Here is a 25884-nt window from a genome sequence, read left to right as displayed (position 1 = left end):
TATATACTTTGCACAAATTTGATTCAAAACCCGATTACCACCAGTTTCGCATCACAATTTTTTTTTTTTTTTTTTGGAATTTAAGATTTTCAGATCCAATTAGAAATAATAAACAATATAAAACACAATAAAGAAGAACTTTTCACCATACCAGGTCTTAATTCAAACTAAAAACAAAAAATTCACATAATTTGCACAAACTCAATATAAACCCGTTATTGCACAAAGAAGAGAAATTAATCAATAAAATTCCATCCTTAAAATTTAGATCTCCAAACAAGCCGCATATCAATATAACAATAAATTTCAAAATAATTTATTATGTATATTAACCATTCTCTGATACCAATTGTTAGAAATTTTATGGATCTAAATATACATAATAAATTTCATAAATCATAAATTACTAACCTCCAAACGCAGCCATTGATAAATTAGATCTTTAATCCTGCAAAATAGAAACAACGTAAAGTAGTGCCTATGGACACACTACTCTCAAACCACTTTCAGATTTCTGAAAACCCTAATTTTCAAATACTGTATGGTATCTTATTATCTGCTTGCCCTAGACCCTTTAAATAGTCTCTGCAAGTCAGACTTATCCATTAATTTTGATACACATAAAATAATAATAATTTGATAATATAATTATACTAGGAAAAATATGGATAAGTCAATGGGCTTATAAAGAGAGTTGGTCCTCCAGTCCAATGGGCCAACTGGAGTCTTATAGAGAGTGTGTGACCAAGGGCCCTACTACAAAATAATAAAATAAGCCAGTCCCATTAATGGCATAAATAGGTCCTGTAAGTGAGTAATTGATTATGCCAACTCCATAAATAGTAATTTAATTCAACATCCCTTTCAAAAAATGTATCTTTGAGAGTAATTATTCACTCAAATATAGGAGAAATTCTATAGTCAGAGTCCATAACATCTGAGAAGCCAGTTATCACAGTCGAGAAGCATCCATTCAACATGTCACTGCTATAGTGGTTAAGAAACCTCCGCGTTTCCCACTTGTAATTATTAAACTGATCAGCTTCACGAATCTCAGTATAAACCTATAAATTATATAAGGATCATAGTATGTAATTGTATATATAAAAGATCGAAAAATACATTTACATTCACCACAATCATTTAAATTAATATGATTTAAAACTAAAAACTTATATTGGAAAATAAAAAAACTTTTAGTATTTATCACATCAATAGGAAATCTTAGAAATTATAAAAAAACTTTCGCGGTTGTCGTCGCCATTCCGTCGATTGTACCAAGACAACATCCAGTCAAAAAATTCTCCAGTCTCATCCTGACAGCGATATACGGTAGCTGCAATGGATCCACCATATGAAGATGTCTGGACGTGAAGAAATGCACCCCATTGACCATTTTCGAGCAGCAACGGGTATGGATAATCCCCAATATGCCCTTCCCAATCATGGGACCTAATAAATGTTAATCTGTTTCCAGTTGCGTTGTAGATTAAGCAAACTGTGGAGATTAGCGCAGCAGCGTATTTTGGCTTCAAGCCCTCAACAAATTTCCGAGTGTTCTCAGCCTTGTTGTCTGCATCTTTCATCATCAGGGCTTCATAAGCTCTGTCTACTGCCGTTATGACCTTCTTATCTTGATATTCCGGCATCACCTTTAATGCATGGTTCCTAATGGGTTTGCCGAACACATTCAACGCCATTTTTTTTCTTTTCCCTAGCTTTGAGAAATTCCAAAAACTTTGAAAGTTATAATTTTATCAAAGCTAATTGGGAACTATGCTTTGTCAATGGAAATCATTTGTAGTGTTTATATACATGCACATTATATATTATAACTGTTTTGACACTGAAGATTGATCTTTTTCTTTGTTCCCTGGTTAACTTTTCCTTATATACTTATATATCCTCTTTCATCACGCATGGTACTTATTCCATGGTGATCGTAGCCTTCTATTTGCCTATTTTACCTTTGTCACTTGTCTTCATGACTTCACCACCTGCCTGCCCATATAATAATGCCAACAACTTTCTGTTAGGATGTAACAGTCCAGTCCAGACCACCCGCATGTAGATATTATCCTTTTTAAATTTGGAAACAGATATTGTCCTCTTTAGATCTGAAAAATCCTCTTACAATCCAGCCCTCAAGGGTTTAAAATGCCCCCTCTTACAACCCAGCCCTCAATCCAGCCCTCAAGGGTTTAAAACGCCCCCTCTTACAACCCAGCCCTCAAAAGTTTAAAACGCGTGTGTAAGAAAAAGGTATCCACACGCTTATAAGCCATACTTCGTTCCCCTTTCCAACCGATGTGGGATCTCACAATCCTCTCCCCTTGGGACCCAGCGTCCTCGCTGGCACACCGATCTGGATACTGGCTCTGATACCATCTGTAACAGGCCAGCCCAGACCACCCACATGCAAATATTGTCTTCTTTGGGCCTAGAAAATCTTCTTACAACCCAGCCTTCAAGGGTTTAAAACGCGTCTGTAAGGGAAAGGTATCCACACGCTTATAAGTCATGCTTCGTTCCCCTTTCCAACCAATGTAGGATCTCACATAGGACCCATCCAATATCCCTCACCGGAACCCTAGATAAATCCTGATCCCAGGGAAATCCTACCGGACTCTTCAATGGAAAATCCGATAGAACCTCCCCTAAGGGTTGAACTTACCACAAAATTATCCTGTACGAAAAACAATTCTAGATACATCCCCTTATTCCTCCCACCTTACTACAATATATTTCCATAGATTTACAGCACTCCAAGTAAATGAAACAAATATCTGTCCAATCCATATACAGAGCATTATACAAATAAATATGAAATTAATACAATGACAGATGAAGCAATACAAGATGGAGAGGAAAAAGGGAGGAAATGCTTCTTAGACTTTCGGCAATGAACTGAGACGTCGGGCTAGCCTCGGACGATCAACGTCTCCTAACCTGGGCCTAGGGGAAAGGAATTTAAAAACATGAGATGCTAATCATCTCAGTAAGTAACCCAATCTAATATACAATTATAATAGTAATAATAATTATAGTATACTTGATTATTTAAGAATAAATAAATAAATAAATAATTGAAAATAATATTTTTTCTCAAAACCCTCACCATTCACTCCGTTAGAGAGGTTCCCCGTTCGCAAAACCCCATCTTTTATGCCCCAAAAATCAAGGAATAATTAATTTAATAAAAATTTAAATAATCCAAATACGGATAAAATATAATAAAATAAATTTAGAATACTTGCATTAAAGAAATATAACATAAAAGCGAAATTTAATATATAATTCATAAAATTTGATTTAATAAATCAAAATAAACAGTATCAAAAATATAATTTAAATAATTACAAACAATCATGTAAAATAAGTGGTAGAAAAATACTAAAATATTCATTTTGAAATATTCAACCAATCTATATAATATTTTTATGGCAAGATGTATTTTAAAAACATTAATTTAAAATAAATGACATAAAATATGAATAAGTATATTTTAGAAAATACTAATTGAAAATAGGTGATAAAACAAATTAAATACATTTAATTTAAATGCTGCTTTAAAACTTTAGGATTTGAAATTTATATCTGAAAAATAATACTTGACGCACCACACTATATACCAGTGATGCCCTACAATACCCAGCGTCCCGAGCACCATCTTGCGGGAGGTTAAAGAGAGAAACTTGCATACGGTCGCTTCAGCATCCCGACAGTGCCGCTGCTTAAACCGTCAACCCGGCCATGGAGGAGGACGGCTTATGGCCAATATTAAACTTGCCTGCTCTCGGTCCGATGGCAACTCACGCGAGATATTATAACTTGCGCGCTCATCCACATACACAGTATAGAACACCAGTACTATATGAGTGCGTCTAAAACAAATAACCATATTATTTTAAAAAATAATAATTTTTCCAAAACTCACAGTGGAAATCATACCATTTTTCAAATTCACCTTCCCACATTTTTCTTTAATATCACCAGCATAAATCCATCGATAATATATAATTTTTCTCATATCATAAAATCAACTAGATAATATTTCAAGTGCATAAATATATATTTTGAGAGCACTATAACTTAAATCAATATTTTTCTTGAAATCTTTAAAATCTAGTCATACCAAAAATAGTATTAAAACCACATGAAATTCATATATTCTTAAAATAATATAAATACATTTATTATGCATCATAAAATCAACATCAAACTCAACAATAATTAATTAAAAACCTTAAACCATAATTCCTTTAAAATTCCAACTATATTTTTCGCAACAACACATATATTAAAACCATTATAAATCGGCATTGTAAAATTAAATGGAAATTCCTTCAAATATTAAAATTCACATGAAAACTTTCTAATTACACAATATTCCAACAATAAAATTTAACAATTATTAATAAAATTCCATATCCATAAAATTCTTGAAATCAAAATATTTTTTAATGCACAAATAATTATAATTCATTCAATTTTTGCATCAAAATTCCAAATATAAATTTACTAAATATTTTACACAAAAAACATATTCTTCAAATAATACGCAATCCAACCAAGATCTTCCATAGGATCCATTCCACAACTCACACGTGTTCCTAGAACAACGATATTACATAACTCAAATAAATTAATATTTTATTCGAGTAAATAATACCCAGTACCCGGGAGGTTTAACACAAACGGTGTCCAAAATTCGTAAATAAGGTATCAACGAAAATCTAAGGGGACAAGGAATACGTTACCAATCTCCGTTGGACTTAATTTGATCGGCAGGGACTAGCAGAATGGACGGGAAGTTTCGACCGAACTTCAATTTGTCGTATCTCCCAAACGACAAGGAATTGAGCTGAATGGACCTCAAAATCAAGCTCTGGAGGTCCAAAATAGGTGGAAAGGAGTATCAATTTGGCCGGGTGGTGGCCGGATAGCCGATGGAGCCAATCTTGTTGTTGTCGGCAACGAAGCCCGATCCGGCCGCATCCGACAATAGTTGGCCGCCATTTTCCGGCTGTTGGCCGGAATCTTCCCCCTCTTCCTCCCCATCAAGCGCGTGTGGCTTCATATAATCAAAAAAAAAGAGAAACGGGGTGAGGCCGAGACGGAGAAGGAAGGAAGAAGAAGAAGAAGAAGAAGAAGAAAAGAAAAGAAAAAGAAAAAGAAAAAGAAAGAAATTTTCATGGGTGTTTCCCCCACGTGAGGAAAAAAGAAATTTTTTTTTTAAATAATAATAATAATAATAAAATAATAAAATAATAAAATAAATAAATAATATTAAAATAATATAATATTTAATATGGTTGACATATGGCATCTCCTCATTGTGACACATGGCACCCTTATTAAATCACACGTGGTATACTGTTCATATATTTAAAAATAATAATAAAATAATACTATATTTGAAAAATTTTACAGATTCATAACTTTTTAACAAAATGTCCAAATCAGGTGTACCGTTAGTCTACGGACTCGTACCGATGAGTAATTCACATTCGTACATGAGTCAAAGCTCATATCCCCAAAATATAAAAAGTCAACCCGGCATCCTTGAATAATTTGGTCCTCAACTTGTTTTGTTCATAACTTTCAAACCGTAATTTCGTTTTTTACGTGCTACTGGTCTATGAACTCGTACCAACGTGTACTTCGTAAGGGACCTCGATCAATGTAAAATTCCACCGGAAGCAAAAGTCAACATTTGATCCTTTCTCGATCAATAATGATCAAATCTGGTCAACTTTGGTCAAATTTGAGAAATTTCCGGTGTACTTCAGGAGGGGATGTTACACTTTCCCTCTTTCATGTGCTCGATAGACCTTAATTTATTCCATATAGTGCCCTCTTTCACCTTTGTTCCATATATTCTGATTACATGAAGACTTTTTGGTGATATTAACCTGTCTATTCATTTTGTTCTTTCCATGTTTGCCCCCCGTTGTCATATTATGTATTTTGTCATATATTAAACTGTCCATTCATTTTGTTCTTTCCATGTCTTGCCCTCCTTTGTCATATTATATATTTTGTCCCCATGAATGACAGAGTCAAAAAGAATAACAAAACTATTATTGATCTTTATTTATTGTGGAAAAACTAATCTAGCCAATTTTTCACTACTAATTTTAGTGTCACTCCGAAGGCATTTGATTTGATAAATACATAAAGTCAATAATTATGGACCGCCTCTCTTTAAGTTTGAAAATTCATTATATGCTATGCATCACTTACCTCAACCTAAGTTTGAAACATTTAATAAACTTTTTAATTTTTTTTTTACTAAACTGGGGATAAGAGATTTTAGTCTGAGGTCCTCAACCTACGATCTGAAATTATCACCATCAATGATAATTGTTAAATGACGGTTTGATAATTATTCCATTAATATAAACTTGTATAAATTAAATATAAACATCATCCGCACATGGGTTCATATTTTCTAAAATAAAAGTACTACCGTAGATAAATTGTGATCCCAATTAGTATGTAATATTATTTCATTCCTTAATGTTTATTGTGGAAAAAATAATCTAGCCAATTTTTCATTAATTTTAGTGTCATTCCAAATGCGTTTGATGAATACATAAAGCAAATAATTATGTCAACATCTCTATAAGTTTGGACATTCACTATATGCATCAGTTGCCACCACGTCCGAGTTTGAAATGTTTAATATATATATATATATATATATGTATTTGATAAATTGGGGATAAAAGATTTTAGAAAATTATTATCAATAATAATTGTCAATGGAACTCCTTCAAAGAGCTGCAATGTTTCATAATAATTAGTCAAATAATATAAACTTGCATAAATTAAATATAGACATTATCTGTAATCAAATTTGTTGAAAATACAATGCTACCATATCTAGTTTATTCATTCATTTTCCAGAATTCTTATTTCCTAAAATACAAGTGCGTGATCCCAATTAGTAGCTTTATTTCATTACTCGATATTTCATTGTGTCCATGCATGTTTAAGAGTTATTACTTGGAAATTTTCAACGCATTCCAAATGATGGCAAAATTTAAATTAAAGCAATTCCAACGAAAATAAATAAATATATAAAATTGTTATGGCCGTTACTTTTGCCGAATAGATATCTTTTGCATCATTTCAGTTTTGACATAATTATCTATTTGCTTTTTTTGTTGAAGTATTATAATCCAGATTTAGATTCTATCAAAGAATTAGCTTTGTATGTTTGTACAAGCACTGTTCGCTAGCAAGCCATTCAGATCTTCTCCTCTTGTCTCCAATAATATAATATTTTATTTAAACAATAAAGTGAAAATAATCCCTGATCAGAAAAATAATAATAATAAAAATAAAAGGTTCTGTTCCTCATGGTTTCCAAAAAAAAACTTCATTCCTTAAAATACAAACACACACACACACATATATATATATATATATATATATATTAAGTTGCATATATATATATATAGAATATAGTTTATTAATTCACTCATTTTTCAGAGTTCATATTTTCTCAAATACAAGTACTACCATATATCAATATGCCATTCTTCTTTTTTTTGCTATGAGTAGCATATGTCATTCCTCGTATATATATATATATATATTAAGTTGCATATATATCTAGAATATAGTTTATTAATTCACTCATTTTTCAGAGTTCATATTTTCTCAAATACAAGTACTACCATATATCACTATGCCATTCCTCTTTTTTTTGCTATGAGTAGCATATGTCATTCCTCGTTTTCATTGTCTCCATGCATTTTTGACAGATATTATTCCCTCAAAAATTAGAAAAAATCATTATTCCTTCAAAAACAGGACCAGTCCTATTGGCACCATTCACATCTATAAGATCTGACTAGCCAGTTATCACAGCGGAGTAGCATCCATTCAACGTGATGCTGCTATAAAGAATCCCCAATATGCCCTTGCCAATCATGGGACCCAACATATGTTAATCTGTTTCCAGTTGCGTTGTAAATCAAGCAAGCCGTGGTGACTACTGCTGTGACTGCAGTAGCACTATATTTTGGCTTCAAATTTCCGGGCGTTCAGATCTTCGTTGTCTGTTTTTTTCGTTATTTCTATATATCGAAGTTAGTATATTGGGAATTATGCTTTGTCAATGGAAATAATGTGTTTTTTATATACATACACATATATGGCATGGATTGTCAACCACCACAAGGCAGCATACGCATTATGTCTGTTTTCACAAATAGGCTAACTGTTTTGACACTGAAAAATTGATCTTTTTCTTTGTTCCTTTGGTTTTAACTTTTATATTTCCCCTTTCCTCACGCATGGAAGTTATTCCATAGTCTAGTCGTCGTAGCCTTCCACTTAACTATTTTACCTTTATCACTTGTCTTCATTACTTCACCAACCTGCCCATATAATATTTGTCGATCTTGAACCTAAGACCAGGAGTTATCATTAATGATAATTATCAACTGGGCTGTTCCAAGATAACAAAATGTTTACTAATTATTCAATTAGTATAAACTTGTATAAATTAAATATAGACATAATCTATCTATACACGATTGTAAATATCCATGATAGAAAATTTGAGTTTAATAACAATTGGTGTGATGTATGGATGATGATACATTGATATTGAACGACGTATTCACTATTTTATGTATGATGAATGATGTTATAGCAAGTTGTTAGGTGTAGTGATATTGGAAATAGTTTATTATAATTGATTTAAATAGTTGATTATAATTGATTTAGCAGTAAAGAAGTTAAAAAAAAAAATGTAAAGAATGAAAACAAATTGTAAAGAACGACATAGATATTTTCTATACACACATATATGTACATATATATATATATATATATATATGCAAATTAATTGAAATGAAACCAAAATTTAAATAACAATTATAACTATATATATATATATATATATATAAAACAAAGACGCTTAATAGACTTGGTTAACATGTTGTTAATTAATGGTATAATCAAATGATCAGTAACTGAGTTTGGAACAAAGTTATAACAAGAATTGTAATGGATATATTATCAACTTGGAAAATTTCCAACACATTTCAAATGAAAGAAAATTTTAAATTTGAACAGCCAAAAAAAAATATATATATATATAGTAAAGTAACTCTTAATAGACCAAAAAAAGAAAAAAAAAGAAAAAAAAAAGAGGCAGATATATTTAAAGGCAATGTGTTTGGCACAGCAAAAGGACAAGTACGTCAAAGGCTATGCCTGATTATGCAAAAAAGTTAATAACGCATAAAGACAGATCACCGAGCGCATGTAGCACTTGAAAAGTGCAGGGAATGATCAGAAGTAAAGTGCAAAACAGTAAATGCATTTTAAGAGCACTTTAAGGATCAATTTGAAATGTTGGACCGCATCAGATTAAATTTAAAATTTTAAAATAATAGTATATTCAATGCATTTAGCATCTTAAACGAGTAATGCTAAGGATATCAAATATAAAATAATAAAAAATAATACTATGGATTGCAACAATTTAATTAAGGTGTTTACCAAGAGATAAGGTGTTTACCAACAATCTAATAAATAATGTTAGAGTAATTAAAATATTTACTAAATTTATTTGTGAATGATATAATGGATGATGTGGTAATTTATTTTGTTTGTCTTTTTGATTAACTTATTCATTTAAATATTTATTTATCTATATTTAAATTATATGTATATGCCAACCAATATTAATATCTTTAACATGTATAATTTGTTAAATAAATTTAGTAACATATACCTTTAAAAAAATAAATATAACTAAATACAAACTCATCAAAAAATAACACCTCATCCATTGATAAACATCTTGATCTTGTTAGGTTTCATTGCACCCCCATATCAATCTTATGCAAATAGTTAAGAAATTAAAATAAGTACATGTTATTCCCCTAAACTATACTATTGCTTATACTCCACCCCCCATACACAAAACTCTTAACATTCATTATTTCAGCTATTATTTTCCTGTCAGTTAAATCCAATCATGCAGTTTGACTAATGAATTTGATGACAATCAAACCTATATAATTCATTTAACTTTGTTTAATAAACTGTTTGATTTTATTTTATTTTACTCTTGGACAATATTTATGACTAGTTTTGTCAAATTTATAAGAGATAATTGTGTTATTAATTGCACTAAACTGACACAGCAATAATTGGAATTTATTTGATCACTTGAATCACTCTTTAACCTCCAAATCATCCTGGTTTTCATGGTAATTAAGGTGAATCCATGATCTTAACATATCAAAACTCACTTTTTAAAAACATATAATTATAATATACATGATGTAAAATTCATTACATGTAAATATATACATATAATATTATTTATTGAACAGAATCTTTGAGAAGTCCCCTAAGATACATGAAAGTTACGTCAACATACGTACAGCAGGCCAACAGCTTTAGCCAGCATGTGTTCCTAAAATGCAAAAGTTTCCTGACATTCCGGCAAACAACTAAAAAGAAACAAGAAACACTAATAAAACAAAATATTAACTCAAAAAGAGAAGTCCGTCAACATATATGGAAAACCATAACAATGTAACATGACCAACGATTTTAACGACGACGTCGAAAATATAAAATAAAGAAAGTATTTTGAATTTTAAAATAAATAAATAAAATACACGAAGAAGAACAAGAAGAAAATTAATATATATATATATATGTATATATATATAAACTTGTGAGAATGTCTAAATTAAATTTGTGTGATTGAATAGGAAGGCTCAAAGATGGAGTTGAAACCCCATGTGGTAATGGTTCCCTTACCATTCCAAGGCCATATTAAACCCTTCCTTTGCTTAGCACAGCTCCTCAGCCAAACAGGCCTTTACATTACCTTCGTCAACACTCGCTATAACCATAAGCGCTTCTCCAATCTCTCAGCTCTCTCCCTCCAATTCCCTAACCTCCAATTCGAGTCTATCTCCGATGGCATGCCTGACGAAGACGACCAGCCACGTTCCCTCACTTTTGATTTCTTCTACGGCTTGAAGTACCAATCTAGAGAACATTTGAAAGAGCTTATTGGTACCCTTAGCCGGAGGTCAGAGAATGCTCAGTCGCCGCCGATCACATGTATCATCGGAGATGGAAGTGTATCTTTTCCGGTTGATGTGGCGGAGGAGTTGGGAATTCCTGTGATTTCGTTTTGTTGTCATAGTGCTCATTACTTGTTGGCAAATATTTGTATCCCTAAACTCATTGAAGATGGCCAGCTTCCTTATCATGAAGGTTAGTATAATTATAATTTGTTTATTTTGTTATAATTAAGTTTATTTTGTTTTTATTTTAATTTGTTTATTATTATTATTTTGGTAGAAGAATAACCATTGATTATTTGGTCAATTTCAATGTCCATGTACTCTTAAATCTTATAAAAGAAATCTCTTTCTTCACCCAAAAGTAAATAAATGAATAAAAAATAACCTTTCTTTTTTTTTAAAAAAAAACCACACTAGATTTTTCAATTTTTTTTTTTTTAAATTAGTGGGATGCAGTTTAAATTAATAACTAGCTAATAAAAAGAATATATAGATATATATATATATATATATATTTGTTTGCTTTTTGGGATTCTAAGTTTACATCATTACTTATCTTATTTCAAAGAATGATGTGATTTCTAAAGGTTGTCTTTTATTTATATTTTCCCATTTCTTTCAATTATCAATATATGTTTTGTTCTTTCTATCCGGTCTCTTATACATTCGTTTGTATTTTTTTATCATTTAATAATTTTCATGCATTAAGTTTTTTTTATAATTCTAAAATGACTTTTTACAGTTTCATTATTTATATAGTACTGTATAAATATATAAAAAAAATATAAAATTATTTTATACAATATTATTTATTTCTAAAATATTCCTAATTCATACCATCCAAAAATTACATATCTTTTATAAATAAAATTTTTTTTTACAATTATAAAATAACTATATACAGTCTCTCACTAAAATATTCTTCTTTTCTTCTTTTTCTTTATGAATTAGGGTTGATTTTTTTTTTCCTCACTTTTTTAGTGACATAAAAGGATATTTATTTGAAAGCAAAAAATCAACGAACAATGAAGGATAGTGGTGATTGGGTACTTGGTAGTATACTTCTGAATAACTTTGATAATGTCCAGTCGTATACAACTGAACATTTTAAAGTAATTTAGTTCTATACTATTTAATGAACTTTTTTTTTTCTTATACAATATTTGGTCGTAAATTTTTAAACGTTTTTAAGATTCTCAGTCTTGTATTTTTGAACTTCTTTAAAATTGGTAAGTTAGATTTTTGAATATCTTGAAAGTTGTAATTTATTATTTTGGAATGTTCGGTCCTAATTTTATATACATATTCAAGATGTTCAATTATGAACTTATAAACATATTTGGAATATTTGAATTTGTTCAAGTAGCAATTTTGTAATTTTTTTATAAAGTATATTTTTAGATGGTGCAACTATAAACCTTTGTTAAACTTTGATGTTGTTCAATTGTAAGATTTTCAAGTTGTTCAGTTGTAAACTTTTGTACAACTGAAAATGTTCGGTTGTAAGCTTCTAAACATATTAAATATCTATAATGTATGGTATTTAATATATATATATATATATATATACAATGTTCGATAGATAAAAGCTAAACATCTTAATAATGTTCTGATGGATGCTTATGAACAATTAAAAAATGTTCAGTTGTAAACTTCCAAATAAAAGACGAATTTTAATATACCAAATCAAATATAAAAATGTTGTTCCAATCTGGTCGTTACCAAGTGATTGAAAAAAAAAAATCAAACTAAAGTAATCATCACAACATAAAAAAAATAATAATAATAAAGAAAAAACTAAATACTTCTTATTGTTTCATATTTTTAAGTTTCATAATTTGTGAATAGTTATTGAATTTGCAATTCTAATTTTTAATGGAGTATGAGTTAAATAGATATATGTAATATATTATTTGAAAAGTCGAATGAGACTATAGAGAAATTATTTAAAAATGTTTAGTTAACAAATATCTTTAATAGTAATTTTAAATGAAGATAAAAATATAAATCAATAATAAAACTATATAGAGTTCAAATGGTAGTTCAACTAGAAATTCCCTATAAATTTTTCTATCAAAAGTGTTTATATTCTTCATTTCAATACCAAACAAATGCTAGCTTAGAACAAATAAAAATACATAATTAACATATATATTATATATGGTTCTAGAACATTATTACCAAAAAATTAAAGGAATATATTCTGGAACATGAGATAAAATTTTATATAATATAATATAGTTCTCGAAATAACCGTTTGAGATTTTTATTTTTATTTTGTTTTGTTTTATTTTTTTGGGTTCAGAGAAAGACACAAATCATAGAATCAACATTGAAGTGGCTGGACTAGAACTAGAAGGTCGTTTGAGGCTCAAAGATCTACCAGACTTTTGCGTGTTAAAAGACGTTAATGACCCTGCCTATCAGTTCTTTGTCAACGAGGCTCTGGCCATGACTCGATCGTCAGGTGTTATATTCAACACCGCTGATGATCTTGAAGCTCCATGCCTCCCCACCATTGCAAACATCTGTGGTCGAGCTTACACAATCGGACCCCTCCATGCACTTCTAAATTCCCAAATCGGACATAATCGCTCTCAGCTAACGGCATCGCACGGCTCTCTTTGGAAAACCAAACATGATTGCATGACGTGGCTTGATTCTCAACCATCTAGATCTGTTCTCTACGTCAGCTTTGGAAGTCTTGTCAAAACGTCGTCGGCCCAGCTTTTAGAGATTTGGAATGGCTTGGTTGACAGTGGCTACTCTTTCCTGTGGGCTGTACGGCCGGATATGGTGGATGAAGAAAATGACAACGGCATCGTTTCATTCCCTAAGGTGCTTGAAATCGGACCAAAAGAAAGGGGGTATATAGTGGATTGGGCCCCACAAGAACGGGTCCTAGCCCACGATGCTGTGGGTGGGTTTCTAACCCATGGTGGTTGGAACTCGATCTTGGAGAGTATTTTGGCGGGAGTTCCTATGATTGGCTGGCCCAACTTAGGCGATCAGAGGGTTAATGTTGAATGTATTAGGAACGTGTGGAGAATTGGGGTTGAATTGGAGGCATGTGACAGGTGGACCATACAGAGAACAATCAAGACATTGATGGAGGGAAGGGAGGAGTTTCAAAGGTCAGTGGATAAAATTGCCAAATGGGCTAGGGATAGCATTGGCAAAAATGGATCTTCCTGCCACAATTTAGAAATGCTTGTTGAAGATATAAAGAAAATCAAAGCAAAGAGTTGATCTGTAGAAATAATATATGAATATTATATGCATGTAATGAGAGTGGCAATTTTGCTATACAAAAATTAAGTATCGACTTATATTTTTATAATGAGTTTGATATTTCGGAATGGATGAGTTCTAAAACTCTTTTGTTTGGATCAAGTAAATATCTTATTAAGTAATTTGATATTCTTTAATCAAATCTAACAATAACCAAATTTGTCTCTAGGAAAAAAAATATTTATATCCACACATTACAAACCACAGCCTCCTCTCTCATATGATTTGAAATCACATATATAGATTGTTTTCCTGCTTAATGCGACACTGCCAGAAAGAATGCTGTTCTGAGGAAACAAAATGGAACTATAATACACAAAAAGACAGGGACTATATAACTTTTAACAACACAGAAACTAGGAACAAAGTACAAGGTGGAGGGGCATCTCACAAGCTTGAATGTGCTATTTTGCTTGTTGGGGCTTTCTCTTCCCTTTCTATGTAAGCAGAGGGGAACCATCCAGCCTTGCCATTGCACTCGCCTTCTGACCATCCATGAGGAGCCACCTGATTGACATCAACAACAGCACGCAAAATAATCGTGATCAGACAAAAGCTCTTTGACTTGCACCAAAATATGTTCGGGATCCCACATATAACTTGAGCAAGATATTCTAATTTCTTCCGATAGGCTAATCAGAAAAAAGTAGACACCTTTACTCCAAATTTAATAGCTGAAATGGGAACGACATTGCCATTGAACACCTCAAGTATGAAAGTTCTTGCAATTTGGAGTGTAAAGGATATTCCTGATTATCTTAGTTAAACAAAGATGCAAATTGTATTTGTGGTGCCAAAATGTGCTAAACATTGCATGTTTTGAAAGCTATATCAAAATCACTTTAAAAAGTATTTTCAAAACTGTCTTCAAAGAACTCTTTTTAAAAGAGTTTTATCATATTTTCAGTATTAAAGGAAAAAATCTAGCAAACCTTTCCGACCTTGTTTTAGAAAGCAAATTTTATTTCAACAAATATAAAAGCCCTATAATCACAACCTGAAAATTGGATAAAGATAGCTTTATTTAAAATTGGCAGAGGACAGAGTACCTGGCGAACCACAACATAATCATCAACTGACAGACTCAGCTCTCCTTCTGCTTCAGCATCAAATTGGTGAATAACCTACAAGATAAAGTATTTCTAATAATATATTTTCTTCCTCAAAGAAAGAGCACAATGAAATAAAAAGCAAACTAAGTACAGTGGTAAAAAAACTGCATGATAAATGCAAATATTTGTTGGTACCACGGTACAGCTGCTCTAATAACAAAAGACTAGATTACATGATGTTATCTCTGTGGATCGTAATGAAAAACTATAATATTTCAGAGGTCTTACTTTAGCAATAAAGAACATGTTGTCTTGATGATCATCAGATTCCTGTGAGTTGTTATCCTGATTTCCAAGCCTTTCATACACATTTCTGTGAATCTTCGTCGGTAGAGATGAAAATTCTTTTGATTGCCTCTCCAGAGTCATCTAGCATCAAGTATTTCAAAAATATAGGGCAGGAAAAGTTATTTTCATAAAAATAGGGTACAAGAAAATAGTACAGGCAGAGCAAAGCTAGATAACAGACCTCAGCATGTAGATTCTCCAAAATAGCAAGAGCATGTTGATGATAAGATCTCTCAGCATTGACCTTGCAATATAAATTTAAATAATATTTTTTCTAAGACTCATTTGCCAAAGTTAAAATAAAATAATATAAATACCTCTATCCTCATTAAAATCTAATAGTAACAAAAACCATAGACATATAAAGATCTCTCAAAGTTTTATTTGCAATTGGCAATAAGGACATACCAATGCATATACATATGGTGTTCTGTTGGACAGAGAATAAAAAACATTACCATGGTGAGAAGCCTATGAAAAGTCATCTGCTGCTGCTGATCCTCAACTGACAACATAGCAGCAGTCGCTTCTCTGCCAAGTGCCACAGTAGAAGATTTAAGGTCAGCAAGTCTTGCTTCTGCACTTTGAAGCTTCACAGAACTCTCTCCAGACATAGAAAGATCCCTAGATTTTGATCTACGCCTCAAAACTTCAGTAACCTGATAAGAAGATATTCACTATAAATATGCAGTTTTCTACACAAGTGTTTACTCCTAAACTTGAGATCAGTAATTACCTGGGCCTCCACATCCTGACGAAGTTTATCATAACGGTAAGCCAAGTGACGAGCATCTTCCAAAGGAGCTCCATTTATTTGTGTCCGTAATGGCTCACAAACCTACAGATTTAAAACCTGTGGCACAATTACAAACATAAAAAGAAACAGAGAAGATGAACCTTAAAATTTTAGTAGACAATAATAAAATATTCCTACACTCATCGCTTATTCCTTGTACTAAACGAGTTTTTCAAGTAATTAGAATACATTCCTTATTACAGTTAGAGAACAAAAGAGCTCTAAGCATGGTTAAAATCACTAACATCCTCTGCACTCGATACAAATAGCCTTTGATGGAAGTAGTCCATCACAAATGTAACATTAAAAGGTCATTAACTTTTGCAAAACCCAAAAAGAAGTAAAAGGGAATAACATAACAAATTATTTGAAGTGATACACATCCTGCAGATATATAACACCAAGTATATTGTTTCACCAGCAAAACACACAACTAAACTGAGAGAATCCTACTTTATATCCCTCCATCGTAGCATCTTTAATGACAAAAAATTAGCCGGATAGGAATAGAAAATGTAGCCACTGACATCAAACATAAGTAATAAGTCTCAGTTCCTACAACCTAATAGGCATAAAAATTGTCTTTCCATCTCATAACCTCTCAACAAAACACAAACTCTTCTTTTTAGAGTTCCCCTGCCCAGCCTTGAAACCAAAAATCTCCCGTCCAAATAAATGCTCAAGTCCAACACATAAACAAGTACAGGCCAAGAAATGCCCTAACTCAGAAATGCCAAAAGCAAATTTTTGCACTTTTGTCCACAAAAAACTAAAACTGAAACACATCCAAGTGCTATGTGTTTTCCAAGGATCATGTTCATGAGATTGCCAAAATGTTTCGAATGAATAGCTCAGCGAAGAAATTACCTGATCACTGAGGATCTTAAGAAAATCTTCCCTCTCCTTTTCAATTGCATTATATGAGGTACCAAAGTTAATAGAAGCTCTTGCAAGAGGAGCGTGAGTGCTCTGATTCTCAGATCCATATTTACAGCAATCTTCAGCTAGCTTCCTCACTAAATCATTTAAGGTGGAACTTATATGCTATCCTCATAAAAGGAACACGTTAAGCAGACAAGAAAACCATTCTCACCTATCTCCATTTGCTTGCAGCTTGTAGAAATAAATCTTTCAACTCCGCGTACAACATTCCGCTGAAAGTGCTGCACAACATTATCTATAATTAGATTTTTGTCAAAATAACCATTGTTCCATACTACCTGATGGTACAGTGCAAAAACATTCCTGAAGATTAAAAATGTCGGAACATAGTTAATATTAACTAACAATCTTAACTAACAATCTAATATCATAAAGCTTGGGAACTACACCTTAGCTTCCCTTGTAGATTTGTACAAATTTTGAAGTTGTTGGTGGCACAAAATTTCAGCTTCATCAACCATAACAGCATCATTATCTAAACTTCCCAATCGTCTCAATACTGCCTGCAAAACAATGAACATCGAAATCAAATTCAAAACGTATGATGCCTAAAGGTCGTATTTGGCATGCCATATTAGACGGTATAAGGACTCTGGATCCTTCTAATACTTTTTGTCATACCAAACAATCATGTGTTTGGTATGACAAAAAGAATGCATGAGCTAACAGACCTAACCTAACTCATTTAAATACAGTCCAATCGATATAATAACAGTAATTTATTATAGTTCATACGATGGAAAAAGAAAGGCTAAGGATCAGAGCAAAAAATGCATATATCTGGTAAACTATCTAGTAGTTACAAATAACCCCTCAAAGTATGATACATTTCCCGCATTCTGTAATGTAAAATTTCTTTATGATCAATATCCGAACTTACATTTAAAAGAAAAAAATAAATAAATAAATAAATATATATATATATATATATATATATTTATATATATAAACAGAGAAGAAATATTAAGTCATAGGGGGGTGCAATTGACAAAAAAATAAAACAATAAAAAAGAGAGCACAAAAAGATCCCAAATTAACAAGAATTTTACTGTTAGATATTAAGAAAAAAGCATTTCAGAAAGTGATCAAAAAACAATATTCCAACAACCATTTCAATAAACGGTCAAAATTCTTCATTTCAGTATATAACCAATAAACAAAACCAAAATATGAAGAAACTAAAATCAAAAACTCCAAAAAAAAAAAAATTCGATCATTCAACTTTAAGAAGTCATAAAGCTGAGATATTGCTTGCTAAAACATATTAAAAAATTAATAAGCAAACAATAAAAGCTGTAGCTTTACAAAGCTCAAGAATAAGCTAAAGCTTTGAAAAAGCTTTATTCACTTCGGAAAGCGAGGAAAAAAAATATCTAGAAGCAGAAAAATCAAAAACGAAAATAGAAAATAGAATCAGCAGTACTTGTTGTTGCTTTGCTACTTGGTCCCTGAGCTTGCTGGCTTGCTTCCGGATGGCATCCATGGTAAAATATTAGCTTTGGAATTTTAGAAAGACGAAGTGAAAAAGTAGAAAAGCCCTAGGTATACAGATTATTGATCAAAAGCAAATAGTGAAGCAACGCAATCACAAAGCGTTTTTGCTTTTTTGGTTTTTGGATTTTCTTTCATATTCTCCTTCGTCTCCCATGAGGTGCTGTGCCTGCTGATGCTGTCTGGGACCCCCCTATTTGAAAGGACGGCATACGCTAGAAAGTGTTTCATTTTTTTTTTTTGTTTTTTCATTTCATGTTTTTAGTGTTTTTGTTTTCAATTGAATTATATCTCTTTCCAAATAGTAACTCATAAATTTTTTTTTTTTTTTCTAATCCTCAATCATTGTCTTTCCTAATCTGTAGTTATTTATTATTTGACAAAAACACCACTCAATCATATTTATAACAAAATAAATTATTTTTCCAATAAGGCGCAATTTTTATTATTTTGGTAAGAAAGAGTAGATTCCTTATGTAATATTAGTAATAGTGAACCGTACCAACAAATATTTGGGGACACCAGAATGGAAGCCACTGTTTGCAAAAATCCAGTTTAAATCTCCTACTCCTATCCAAAAAAAAAAAAACACTACCAATAAAAAAAATAAAAATAAAAAAAGATGATTTAAATGACATGTTAATAAAATTTTATTAAAGAATTAAACAAAATAAAATTAATACAGGAATTAAGTTTAAAGCTATAGGAGCTATCATTAAAAAACAAATAAATAAATAAACTAACTATATTTTATACTTTTTCTCTCCAAGTCCCCCAAAAAAAAAAAAAAAACTATATTTTATACTATTTATCAATTAAAACCATAAAAAAAATAAAAAAACTATTACTCATCTTAAGAAATGAAATATTGGGGATTGACCTAAACAAATGAATATTTGTTCTTAAATATTTGAATTCACTTTTTTGCTCCCTCAGAATACTGGATTAATAGCAAACAGCTTAGGTGGGAAAGCCAAGTGAATTAACCAACTATGAGTAATTGATCATTTAATTACAAAAACATTCTTCTGCCACGGTTGCTCACTTTCTATATGTACAGTCTTATGTGCTTAATGAGACACGAATCAAGTCCAATTTCAATCCATGACACAAGACGAGAAAATCCAATTCGACTTGAGCCTTCGTCAAGCTTGAGGCACAACGGCTAATTTTCCCCCAAAAAAAAAAAAAAACAAAAACAAAAAACAAAATATACAAGGCTAACTACAGGCCCAAGAATTAGCCATGCTGCTGGCTTTCATCAGTTAGTTTAATAAAACCTTCACAAGTTGCCTTCAAAGCTAACCACCAGCTCGACTTTCCTGGTTTAAAATTATTTTTAGCATAAATAGAGACCATCTTCATAGCATATCTCTTTATGACTTCACTCGGAAAGAGAGGCAAGATTGAAGCGATCATCAAATAAAGTCTTGCACCTCTGCTTCCAAAAAAGCCAGCACCGAATACTAAACAAAATACTCCATTGAAAATACTTCTTCTCTTTGATAACAAAAACCCTCTTGCTTTTCAGATTTATCCCAGACGAATCTTGAAGTTTTTCTAAGTTGAGTAGAGTTAAGATCATTATTACAGATTTACATAATAATAATAATAAATAATAAATAAAAATAAATAAATAAACAAACCTATAGGTCATTCAGCATTTTTTAACCGTTTGTTTAAAATAGTTTCCCTTCTTGTCAATCGGTTTTATCAATAGCAATTTCAGATGAATATAAAAAAGAATTAGATACCGGGGAGATTCAAGACAAAGAGCCTAACCTCAAGATAGAATATGGCCATGAAGAAGAGGAGTGTAGCATGAACAAGTATGAAAGGATTTTACATTGATAACTTTAATGGGCAAATTCAAAATCAACATTTGCTAAAAAGATTCAATACATGTATGTATTATTAACATAAACCACAAAACTAACTCCAACCAAAAAGTTAAAGAATATATATTTATAAAAATAAAAAATAAAAAAAAAATTCCAATCCGAGACTCGCTGCAAAATTTTTTGCCACCAGGGGTATCTTAAAGGCGGCATTGTTCGTAAAACTAGTGTGGAATAAGTGTGGATGTTGCAACAACCTCTTCAATGGGAAAGTCAGATGATGGCTTACATTTGTTATCATGCTGCTTTGAAGCTCTCTGACAATTTCTGGTAGTATAGTTTTTGCTGCTTCATAAATGGACAAGCAATCAAAATAAAGAATTTGAAAGATATCGAATTGTTGGTAAAAAGTAACTAGGGATTTGTTCATTTGATATTAAAATAAAACAAAAAATAAAGAGAACTCACCCTTTCTGACACAGATGGAGAGATTTTAGTCAGAGCAAGCTCAAAATGAGTTGATTTAATCGTCCATGGTGATGTAATCAAACGGCTCTCATTTGATGCTAGTTTGTCGTCAAGTGCCGCCATTGCAGCTTCATGCATCTGGTATAAATAAAATGTCAGATAATTCTTACCATATTTATCTCTCCCCACCCCTTCTTTCTCGCTACTCATAGTAAAAACCAAATAGTAAGAAAGGGAAAAACAAAGCAAAAACAAAAGACTAAGTTTGCAGGGTCAAACCAGTGCAGCAAGGTCTGCCCCACTTAAATTTTCACAAGCTTTCATCCGTCCAATCGCACTCAAATCAACACTAGCATCTATTGGCTTCTTCCGTGCAAGAGCTTTTAAGATCAGACCACGTTCAACTGGCCCTGGAAGAGGGACGTATAAAAGTTTACCAAATCTACCAGGCCGTAAAACAGCACGATCCATCACCTCAGGTCTGCACAAGCAATTAAACTACTTGTAGGCAATGAATTATAGTAAAACATTAGTCAAAAACTAAATAAACAATGAATTTTACCTATTTGTAGCTCCAATTACAAATACTCCCTGCCGCTGATCTGCACCATCTAATTCCGTAAGTAACTGCAATGTTATGCAATGGGTTCAGTATTCTGCATTGGAGTTTAATTGCTAACATTAATAAAATTATGAAATTGAATGAGCTCAAGCTGCAGCTGCAGATAATCTGACCTGATTCAATAATCTCTCAACAACCCATCCTCCTTCTTTCCCCCTTTGTGTTGTCAAGGCATCCACCTGTAATAACCCATAATTATCCAATCATACACTTTCACAACTAAATTTTGGCGATACCAAATTATTAAATCATACACTCACAACTAAATTTTGGTGATATCAAATTATTAAAAAGTAGTTCAAATATCAATAAGTAAATTATAGAAGAATAACTACAAACCTCGTCGAAAAAAAGTATACATGGTGAACATGTTCTTGCACGACTAAATAGTGTTCGAACAGCCTGCTCGCTTTCTCCAACGTATTTATTTAGTAGTTCAGGACCCTAATCAGTCAAAAAAAACCATGAAATATATCTCTACCCACGTCATAAGAAATATTATGCACTTCATAAGTATGATAAAGCAACAATGTTTTCAAGATTTGAAGGAAAATTAAAATTCACAGATGAACCTTTATGTGAATAAAATTAACTCCTGCTTCATTAGCAATTGCCTTGGCTATCAATGTCTTTCCGCATCCTGGAGGCCCATAGAGCAAAAATCCCGTCTCCATATCTAGACCAAATTCCTAACAGATACAAACTAGAGTGAGATTTATATATAACCCACCAATGAAATTGTAGTACCATAATGTAAATATTCAAAATACCAAATATGTAGAAAAATTTGAAACACAAAGCTTGAAATGGAAAAGGTAAGTCATGAAAATGTTAAAACCTATTCTAACTGTGGCTACAAGCAACAACAATAAATACAACACACTAACCCAGAGGTAATGAATATAAACAAATAAACAAACCTCAAAGAATTAAAAGGCATATCCATACAAAAAAACAATGAACAGTTTATGTAAAAGGTTTCACACTAGAGAGCCTAAACTTACATCATTTGCTACAAGCCAATATTAAATGATCAAATAAGATTTGCAAATGTTTAATCTGCAAAATATGTTGTTTCTCACAACAAGAGCATAAAAAATTACCTCATGCAGCTCTGGATATTTAACACGCCTAACTATATAACGATCAAATTCTTTCCTCAAAATATCTAAACCGCCAACATCTTCCCACTTTACATTAGGGATGGTAGAGAATCCTTCTCTTCTAGATGAGGGTTGAACCATTTTTACAGCTTGCTGCAAAATACCAAAACAAAATTTAATTAGCCTAGAATCTAAAGAAATCTTAAAAGGCTACAAACTGAGACTTGTTTATAATCTAAAGAGTAGACATATAATTTCAACACAATCAAAACCCCAAAAAAAAAAAAAAAAAACAAAAAAGAAGCTTGCACATGCCATATATTATGCTTTGTGATTGTAACATCAGATAAATTATTAATAGAGGACTGCAATACATATACATTACTACATTTGCACGTTAAAGAGTGTACTTATAATACATAAGATGAAACATTTGCATAACAATATAATCAAATGTCACAATCAAAGCTAACATAATTAGCATGGACAAATCGGTATAGAATATACTAATTCCAATGAATTAACTTATGCAGCAAAGCTCAAATTTAACACTAAAACACCCAGTTTTGGTAAGGGAAGGGAAAATGCATACATCCACTTTATTTAAGCATGAATTTGAAAGAAAAATAATTAAGAATAATAATAACTTCAAACCACCTCAAAATCAGCCATAGTAATGGAAAGCTTTTCTACTTCTTCAGGCAACCATGGTCTCCTCCACCACTCTTCGCTAGGCTCCTCATCTATAGAATCACCAGATAAAAGAGACTTTCTCTCATCAATGATCCTCTTCATGGCAAGATTACCAGCCTTGTTAGCCACGGCAGCCAAATCAGCTCCAACAAAGCCTGCTGTTGACCTGGCTATTTTTGAAAGGTCGAATGAACCTTCAAGTCTTAGGTTGCTAGTAAGCAGAACAAGAATCTCAGCCCTTGCATTTTCGTCTGGCACACCTAATCCAATCTCCCTATCAAATCGCCCAGGCCTCCTCAATGCAGGGTCAACAGCATCAGGCCTATTGGTGGCTCCAATCACAAGTACATAACCAGGTGTATAATCAGAACTTTCTGAGTCTGAAGTTGCAGTGGTTGGTTGTACAAGTCTCTGCGATTCGTCCATGCAAGTCATCAATTGTGTCACAATTCTCCGCTCCATTTCTCGTTGTAAATTTTCTCTTTTTGAAGCAATTGCATCAATCTCATCAATAAATACTACAGAGGGAGCAGTCCTATATGCTTTTTGGAAAAGCTCCCTTATATTTTCTTCAGATGCGCCTGAGATATTTATCACAAGAAACAGCACATTGGAATGAGATTCAAATTAACACCCACTTTCAAATCAACACAAATAACGATACCACATTACTATCATCTTGTTATTAGGAAATAATCAAAGATGCATCCAAAAAAATTATATACCCACAAAGTTCGTAGTACATAATGTACCCTTAAGCACATAAGACTCTAACAAAATTTTATAGAAAGCAATTCCACATAAATTCAATCTAAATCCAATCATTCTTCATCGACAAATATGCTAGAGAAACTGAAAAAAATAAATAAATAAATAAATAGAGAGAGAGAGAGAGAGCAAGCTGCTATCAAGTAAAGAGACTAATACCTGATACACCAGAGACAACCTCAGTAGCAGAAATCTTATAAAAAGGTAGTCCAGTCTCATTGGCAATGGCATGAGCCAATTTGGTCTTGCCACAGCCAGGAGGACCATGTAACAAAATCCCCGCCATGGGTTTCACTCCCAGCGACCGCGGCAACTGCGGATGGCAAAGTGGCACAAGAACCTCCATTTTCAGCTCCTCCAGAACCTTATCTATCCCACCCAAATCCTTGAACTTCGGCCCCTCATTCCCTTTCACCACAGAAACAGCCTCACTTTTCGAAACCACAGAACCACCTTTTGCTTCCCTCTTCGACGACTCATTCGGCAATCTGCTACTTGGCCCTCCATCTAACTCTCCATTCACCATGTCAATCTTATCACGACCTGGAAGCTCCAGTTCTACATTCTTCTCCTCCTTCACCTCGGAAGCAGCTCTGTGCGTGGTAACGCTGTTGGATTCTGTATACCTTGCTCGAAGCATCGATTTCGTGAGGTCGAACTCCGGCTCCACTTTCTCGCCGTACACTGCGTCCTCCGACGTGGATACCGCACCATCTCCATCATCACTGGATTCCTCCGATGATGAAGATGAATCAGACGGTGATGATGATGGACGGTCCTGATGGATGCGGTGTATTCTCTTAGGTTTCTTCCTGGATCCACTCCGGCCACCATCTCCGACTTCTTCATCATCATCGGCGTCGAATATAAACGGCGGCGGCGGCGGCGGCGTTTTCGCTCGCTTGGCGGCGAGGAGGTTGATTCGGCGAGAGGGAAAGGAGTCTAGGGTTTGCTGGACTAACCTGTTGAGATCGTTGAGCTTGGTGCGATGGTAGTCTGGGTAATTATCGCGAAGATGGTGGACAATTTCATCGACGGTGGAGGATTCGCGATGCTTGAAGTGCTCTAAACGACGGCGTAATTTGATCAGGTTTGAACTCCCTGACCTCTTTCCCATCTTCGGCCTTCTTCCCAGTCTCCGCCTCCGCTGGACACTGCTTGCCTCTCTATGTTTTTGGTGGAGGCGGCGGTTTTCCACTTAATTTTAAGATATCTTTTTTTATTTTTATTTTTTTCTTTTTTTTGGTGTGTGTGTGTGTGTGTGTGTGAAAGTTATAATTTTGTTTTTTTGAACTATCACATAGGCCTCAAATTACCGATGGGAAAAATTAAGAAGAAAAAGACTCTACATGCTGACATGTAAATTGAATTAGTTGTCAGGGCACTGAATTACG

At 32.7% G+C, this 25884-nt stretch overlaps 3 protein-coding genes across 5 annotated transcripts; 1 reads left to right on the top strand and 2 right to left on the bottom strand.

The window, feature by feature from the left end:
- The first annotated feature begins 10766 nt into the window (after window positions 1-10766).
- On the top strand, window positions 10767-14224 carry LOC107431305 (7-deoxyloganetic acid glucosyltransferase). The gene is made up of 3 exons (XM_025078825.3): window positions 10767-11268; window positions 13384-14093; window positions 14156-14224. The coding sequence occupies exons 1-3, from the start codon at window positions 10767-10769 to the stop codon at window positions 14222-14224; spliced, it is 1281 nt and encodes a 426-aa protein (XP_024934593.3).
- LOC107431306 (SH3 domain-containing protein 1) lies at window positions 13275-19224 on the bottom strand. Its single transcript, XM_048464237.2, has 11 exons — window positions 18931-19224; window positions 17897-18010; window positions 17659-17728; window positions 17433-17581; window positions 16506-16607; window positions 16228-16428; window positions 15951-16013; window positions 15710-15850; window positions 15419-15493; window positions 14761-14876; window positions 13275-14269 (listed from the first exon to the last, which is right to left on the bottom strand). The coding sequence occupies exons 1-11, from the start codon at window positions 18988-18990 to the stop codon at window positions 14239-14241; spliced, it is 1122 nt and encodes a 373-aa protein (XP_048320194.2). The 5' UTR covers window positions 18991-19224; the 3' UTR covers window positions 13275-14238.
- Window positions 19225-20815: 1591 nt separating this feature from the next.
- LOC107431316 (cell division control protein 48 homolog C) lies at window positions 20816-25746 on the bottom strand. Of its 3 annotated transcripts, none has more exons than XM_060818330.1 (10): window positions 24650-25744; window positions 23687-24303; window positions 23030-23182; window positions 22499-22615; window positions 22266-22370; window positions 22040-22105; window positions 21867-21931; window positions 21584-21785; window positions 21305-21442; window positions 20816-21184 (listed from the first exon to the last, which is right to left on the bottom strand). In XM_060818330.1, exons 1-10 carry the CDS (start codon window positions 25605-25607, stop codon window positions 21134-21136), a joined length of 2472 nt encoding a protein of 823 aa, XP_060674313.1. In that variant the 5' UTR covers window positions 25608-25744; the 3' UTR covers window positions 20816-21133. The 3 variants fall into 3 exon arrangements, with proteins under 3 accessions (XP_060674313.1, XP_060674314.1, XP_024934847.3); XM_060818331.1 differs by having other exon boundaries at window positions 20816-21181; window positions 24650-25743; XM_025079079.3 differs by lacking the exons at window positions 20816-21184; window positions 21305-21442; window positions 21584-21785 and having other exon boundaries at window positions 21867-21960; window positions 24650-25746.
- Between the last annotated feature and the right edge of the window lie 138 nt (window positions 25747-25884).

Source organism: Ziziphus jujuba, chromosome 6 (genome assembly GCF_031755915.1).
Source record: "Ziziphus jujuba cultivar Dongzao chromosome 6, ASM3175591v1".
Lineage (NCBI taxonomy): Eukaryota > Viridiplantae > Streptophyta > Magnoliopsida > Rosales > Rhamnaceae > Ziziphus > Ziziphus jujuba.
Note: the sequence above shows the minus strand (reverse complement) of the source record. Positions and strands in the feature narration are given on the sequence as shown.